General features: G+C 33.7%; 1 protein-coding gene across 1 annotated transcript; it reads left to right on the top strand.

Annotated features, from left to right (window-relative positions):
- The first annotated feature begins 544 nt into the window (after positions 1–544).
- On the top strand, positions 545–6,885 carry LOC118055359 (uncharacterized protein At5g08430). Its single transcript, XM_035067240.2, has 9 exons — positions 545–849; positions 2,532–2,611; positions 2,840–3,027; positions 3,670–4,522; positions 4,778–4,890; positions 5,286–5,345; positions 5,802–5,852; positions 5,996–6,066; positions 6,488–6,885. The coding sequence occupies exons 1-9, from the start codon at positions 740–742 to the stop codon at positions 6,633–6,635; spliced, it is 1,674 nt and encodes a 557-aa protein (XP_034923131.1). The 5' UTR covers positions 545–739; the 3' UTR covers positions 6,636–6,885.
- The last annotated feature ends 1 nt before the right edge of the window (position 6,886 follows it).

The following is a 6,886-nucleotide window of genomic DNA, read 5'->3' as shown; positions in this document are numbered from 1 at the left end:
CGTCTTTGATCGGACATGACATTCTGCTATTCACTAAATATTGTTTTTTAATGAAACAAATCATAATATTAATAATTTTAATTTATTTAATTATTATAAATCAAATAAGTATTTTTTTTTTATTATTATTATATAACCTAAAACTTATGACACTAAATTGTGGTTTATTAATTAATGTATATGAAAAAATTGCTTGATAAAAAGCTATGACTATCTTCGCCTAATCGTTTTATGGCCAGTAAATTCTTTCAATCGAACAAGTTCAAATATTAATAACTATATAAAAACAAGGGTATGTCAAGAATGCCTGTATAGTAAGTACATTTAAGTTGTTTTTTTTTTTTTTTAGTATTTCAAAATTAAAAAAAAATAAAACAGAAAGAGATATAAAATAAATCCATATTTATTATAATCTTAGAATAAATTTATATATTTTCAAAATAAAAATATAAAAAAAACATATATTCTTTATTTTCATTATTTTTATCCTTTTTATTTCGAATCACCCATGTCATGTCATAATTGCTACAAAATAAGAAAAAACTTAAAAAACAACCACCAACTACCACTTTGGTTTCAAGAACTGTGGTGGCTTTTTGCTTCTCGAATATCGTGCAAGTATTTTTGCTTTCCTTTTTTATGTTTGTTTGGAGGTGTCCTTTTGGGTTCTTCGAGAGCGAAAAGAGAGGCAGGGGTAAGTGGCTAAAGTGATCATCAACCATTGTGTGAATACTGTACAATGAAGAAGGTAACGAAGGACAAAAAGCAGGAGATAGTTAAAGAAAGAGACTGCGAAGACTGGTGTTTTGTTTGCAAGGATGGGGGAGAGTTGATTCTCTGTGACTTTGAGTATGATTTTTTTTTCTTCTATTTTCTGACTTTCAAGTTCAATCTTTACTGTTCAAAGTCACTGTCTTGTTGGGTTCTTCTTTTTTCTTCTTTTGCTATTGATGACTGAGATATTTTGCATGCCTGGAGATTGGAGTGCTAGTTTCCGTCTTTTGGGGGTCAAAGGGTAGTTTTGTCTTGGTGAGTTCCTGTCTGGTGGACTGAACTTGCCTCATGTATGCTGCTATAACATACAAGGATTGTAGTAATATTTGCTTTTGCTTTCCCAAGTTGAAACAATCCATTTTCTTGTTATATCTTGATTTTTAATGATTTTCAAGGCACTGTATTATGTACATTGTTAGATTGTCACCTTGAACATGGCAGATTCTTCAATGCCTTTTTCAAGAATTTAGAGTTTTCTGTGATTTTGTTTTTGAATTTCACATCCACTGAATGCCCGTGGAAAAGCCAAGATCGGCAGTATCTTGGCCTTTGGGAAATAAATTTTTTTACCTACGAAAGTCTATTTTTTCTTTTGAATATGGAAGTTCTTGATTTCAGTATTGATAGGCTGAGGAGCTTGTGAAATCGTGATTTTGGTATTAATTGGTAAGTTGATGGAAAGTAGGAAAAAGAGGTCCTTGTTGTTTGAATTTGATGATCTTGTTTCATTTTTGTGCTCAATAAAAGTTGGCATTTTGTATGTCATAAGTGTTTTCTTGAGCACTTCCTTTGAATTAAAGCTTAGATATGGTTAGTGGATGAAAACCTTGTACTTGTAAAACATTAAAATAATAGAAAGTACTAGGATTTAATTGCTTAAGAACCAATATCTTGTGATCTTATTCTTTTGATAGTTTATGTTTAGCATTCAATTATGATCATCATTGATCATTTTTAAATCTATCACTCGCGGAAAATGCAATCACTGGCAAGCAATGTTGTACCTGTAATTTTTATTTGTGCACAATCTCTTTTTTCTGAACTCAATGTCAGATAGATTCAGCTATGGAGAATGCCTAAAATTTGAAGGTATGGATGACTAAGAAAGTTGTGTTTTCTTCTATCTAGAAAGGGGAATACTGATTGTTTTTTTCAAAAACATCAACACAATAACATGTGATCATGTTGCATTGCCTTATGTTTATTATCATGGTGAATTTCTCTGTTTGGCTCAATCTATTTACAGTATGAATGTTGCTAGCTTTGGTAGGAGTAATAGGTTCATTACTTTATGAAAGTTGAGCCTCTCTGCAACAAGGAAAATAAAAGAAAGAAAATACTGATGTTCCTAAATGGAAAGTTAGTCACTTGGATAGTGTACTGTTATGAAGCATGGTGGTGCTTAATACATTGAGATAGTTGAGCGGTTTTCAATTAACGTTGTCGTCCTTGTTTTCTGACAGTCAAATAGATAACTCTAATGATGAGAATCGAGAAAACCTGCCATATATTATTATAATGAGTACATACTGCAGAAAGCTTTGCTGTTATATACACTTGTCCATAAATCATGATTTAATTAATGTCCGTGAATACTTTATGGGGACGGCTATAATCTGATTGTGGTAATCGTGCATTGAAACTGCACTCATTTCTTGACTTTCCTCTGAAGTATGTGCGACAGATACTTCCATGCACCTCTTAAATTAAAATTGTCAATGTCATTGTTGCCTTTCTAACTTTTGTCCTCTTTCTAGTGATTGTCTAAAGGTTTACCATTCAGAGTGTGTGAAAAAGGGTGATTCCTCTCCGGGAACTGGTCAGCAATGGACTTGTGGTAAGTCACTAAAAGTTATATGTGATGATAATCTAACTTGAAATCATGTCTTCTATTCAAATATTTCTAAGCAAGTGCAGTTACAGTATGCATGAGGTAGATTACACTGTCTAAGCCATGCTACTTTGAAATATCTTAATGTATTAGGTTTCCTTTTTCTCAACTTTCTTTGTAAAGAATATGACAGAAAAACTTATGTAGCATATATAAAAAATTTTGATGTTTCAGCTCGGCATGCTTGTACCAAATGTCATAAGGCCCCCAAATTATATTGCTACTGCTGTCCTAAAGCTGTATGCAGTCGCTGCATCAGTGCTGCTAAGTTTTTATCTGTTAGTGGGAATAAAGGATTATGTGAAGAATGTTTAGAGTATGTACATTGTGTAGAAGATAAAGATGATGTGGATGCTGATGGGGTAAGCATATCACCTTGTGTGTCATTTTTTTATAGCAACATGCAAGTGTGCATTCTGTACTAGTTCTTGTCTGCATACTGCATTTCAGAAGGACCCAATAAATACATTATAGCAAGTTTTGGGCTGGCTTGTGACAGACTGGAGAGTTTGGCTGCAAACACCTGGAAAGAAAATGCAATAAGCGTATCACATTGAATACTTAGGCAGGTCATTTTGTCTGCCAAAACTTTTAGTTAATCGTTTGGTAAACATAATATATTTTAATTAAAGAATGAAGAAGGGAAGAAAGTTGACTTATTTATCTTGCAGGGATATGTTTCTTGAATTTTCCTGGTTTTTTAGCACCATGGATCTGCATTTTAGTAGATTAGCAAGAATCTGACTCCTAGGTCATTGTTGAAGAGTAGGGATACCAATGGAAAGGACTTGGAAGTTTTTCAACAAATGAAGAGGATTTTAGCCATTTAAACAATGAGTCAGATTGAAATAGAAACTTAGATTCATCTATGAATTCTCAACGGTTGGGCATCCATGCTTTCTTTCAATTTATTGATAAACTCTGCTCTTTTTTGGATGTGAGAACAAAGTTATGGTGATGATTGTTCCACTGTGGCTGTATTTTGTATGTATATCAATTTGCAGGGTGAAATAGACTTGACAGATCGAGATACGTATGAATGCCTGTTCCTGGAATATTGGGAAATCATAAAGGAAGCAGAAGGCTTGACATGGGATGATGTCAGTTTGGCAGAGCTTGGGTTGAGAAAGCATTCCAAACGCAGCTTCAAGTCAACTAAATTTGGGAAGAGCAAAAATGATGATGACTTGGTGATATATGATAATGATCTGGAAATTACCGAAGCCTACAAAACAAGAGGAAAAAGGAAGGGGTCAAAGCCAATTGAATTTGATGGTTGGGGATCAAAACAGCTTATTGAGTTTCTTACATTTCTTGGAAAAGATACAACAAAAGAGCTATCACAATATGAAGTTAATACAATCATTTGTGCATACATTCAAGAAAAGGAACTTCTTGATCCCGTAAAGAAAAAGAAAGTTATTTGTGATGAAAAGCTCTATTCAATTTTTAGAAGGAAATCTATGTATAAAAATGCCATAATTAATCTTCTGGAATATCATTTTACTGCAAACTTAATTGATTCACAGTCAGAGGATGATGAAAATATAGATGGAGTCGAAATAAGTTTGCAAGACAAAAGTGAAAAATCCACTATAACATTCAAGAGACAGAACACAATGGGTTCTCGAACGAAGTCTGAAGAAATAGAAGCAGTTCCTAGACTCTATGACAGTGGTTTTGCAGCTATAGTTACTGAGAATATCAAACTTGTCTACTTGAGGAAAAGCTTAGTGGAGGAACTGTCGAAGGAGCCTGAAAGTTTTGAAGGTAAGATAGTGGGAAGCTTTGTGAAAGTAAAAAATGACTCCAGAGACCCCAGTGCTAGAAATTCTTACCAGCTCTCACAAGTTACAGGTAGGTCACTGTATCTGGACCAACCATAGCATTCAATTATTATTAATGCATGAAGGGGGTGGCAGCTTATTTTCAGTTCTGCAAAACCAAAATCTTTTCATTTATGTTTTTATTCCTGTTTGCATAAAGTGGAAACATGATTAGGTAATTTGTGGTAAATTTCACACAATGTAGCTCATTTTTGTGCCTAAACATATGTTCTGTATTTCAGAGGTTATTCACATTTTATTATTTTATTTCTCGTTTTTATCTCAGGTATAAAGCAATCCTCGGTAATTGGAGAGAATAAGAGTGAAATTCTTCTAAGAGTTTCCAGTATGCCAATGGATGTTTGCTTTTCAATACTTTCAGATTTGGACTTAACTGAGGTAACTGCTATCGAAGCTTTTGTATAGAAATAATGATATGTTTTATTCTGCGAATTAATATAGGTTTTGAAGGTTTCATCTAAATGAAACAGTATTGTCAATAATTACCCAAGTCTTCCGTGCTTATCATGGGAAATGGATAATTCACTATTCTACCATTTTTTTCTTATCATTTTTATTTGTACTCTATTTACCTATCCCTTTGCAACATTGTTGTTCTTTCCTCGTACTAAGCAATTCTGAGAAATGCCAGTTCTGATGACAGTATCTCTCAATTAAGTTACCATTTCCCATTACTCATAGCATAATAGGGCTTTGCATGAATTATCTTCACATAGTGGTTGAGCTGTTTATTGATGTATTCGGCACATTCTTGTCTAATGTGTCATTTGCAGGATGAAATTGAGGATTTGAGACAAAATGTGGAAGGAGGGTTACATCCGAAACCTACTATTGTAAGATTTTTCAAAGATTAGTTTATCTTTTTCTCTTGAGGTGCAGCATTTCGTATCACTCACTCATGTTGCTTTTTCCTTGGCATTCTACTATTTCGAATATATTTTGATTATCTCAAGAAATTTTAAGACTTTAATATTAAGGACTTCAGAGTAATCATCATTATCGGAGTTCAAGTTGCTAGTTTTGTAGATAAGAAAAGAATCACTCGAAACCTATAATTAAAGAAGGGGAATTCAACTTTTACCTGTTTTCGAAAATGTAGAGTTAATCCTTTGAGGAACTGTTTAGCTAGGAAATGGAAGCTGTTTTCTGTTATATTTCTGGCTGTATGATAACGGAATATTTACCATAGGTCAAACAATTTGCCAACTTAATCTGCCTTTCTTTTTCCCCCTAATATGGGTAAAGTAATAGGTTACGGCAATAATTGATGGGGATGCCTTTCTTGACAGGAGGAGCTTGAACAGAAGGCAAAACAGCTGCATGTGGATATAACAAAACATGTATGTATTCAGACTTGATGCTATACCTCTTAATAATGTTTTTCTTACCCTTTGCATCCTGAAAAAGTTCAACAAACTTTCATATTGCTTGCTATCAAAATTTCTCATTTCATTAGTTATGAATGGGACACTTTTTGCTGCAGTGGATTGAGAAAGAGCTGGCAAGGTTACAAAAACGCATTGATTTAGCGAATGAGAAGGGATGGAGAAGAGAATATCCTTTCATGGTATATGCTATTTAATAAAAGTGTTGGTTTTGGTAACATATTCCATCATCTTCAAATTTTCTTTCTTGAACCTCTTGCATAAACTTCCTTGAGATTATATTGGAAGTACACTCACCCTCTTTAAAGCCTAAAACTAAGTTCTTGGCTCTGCAATGCACCCGCAATATTCTTTTTTTGCACCATACATGGCAATCAAATCTGTCGTATTGGTATGATGGGGATACAATATGTCTAGCTTTAGCTGAATTATACCTTTCTTAATTTTACTTGGTACTGATTTTTTCTTTTATTTGTCATCATTGTCATCCGTTCACCATCGTAAGTGTACATGTAACGTTATGCATTTTTCACAAGTTATTAACTATATCAATGAATGATTGTTACCTTAACCTTTTATTGGTGTCAAACGTTGTATGAATATTTAGATGAACTAGAACTGCTTAAGAAACCGTCTGAGCAGGAACGATTGTTACAACAGTCGCCAAAGGTCATTCAACAGATGGTCGAGTGCAAAAATTCTCCACAGATGTTTCAGAAACGATACAGACCAATATGATGGATCATGCAGGGGTGCGGGCTGGTGTAGGGGTGTTGAAATCACCCAGCACTTAAACTGGAAAATACCCAAGCTTGGTCATATCTCTCTGATGGATTTTGAGACTGAAACTGCTTTAAGCAACTTGGTCATCCTTTTTGTTAGCAGACTATTTGGGAGAAAATTTTGTTTAATGTCAGGGATGGGTGTATTATGTCAAAAATTTGCACTATATATTATAATTTACAATATATGATTGCCTATCATCCTAG

The sequence above is a fragment of the Populus alba genome, chromosome 1 (genome assembly GCF_005239225.2).
Source record: "Populus alba chromosome 1, ASM523922v2, whole genome shotgun sequence".
NCBI classification, from domain to species: Eukaryota; Viridiplantae; Streptophyta; class Magnoliopsida; order Malpighiales; family Salicaceae; genus Populus; species Populus alba.
Note: the sequence above shows the minus strand (reverse complement) of the source record. Positions and strands in the feature narration are given on the sequence as shown.

Bases quoted from the DNA above. Each gene is read 5' to 3' on its own strand.
- LOC118055359 (XM_035067240.2), top strand. From the start codon at position 740: ATGAAGAAGGTAACGAAGGACAAAAAGCAGGAGATAGTTAAAGAAAGA. The intron at 5,853-5,995 runs GTATGTATTCAG...TTTTTGCTGCAG, and splicing joins ATGTGGATATAACAAAACAT to TGGATTGAGAAAGAGCTGGC. The intron at 6,067-6,487 runs ATATCCTTTCAT...TTGGTGTCAAAC, and splicing joins GAGAAGGGATGGAGAAGAGA to GTTGTATGAATATTTAGATG.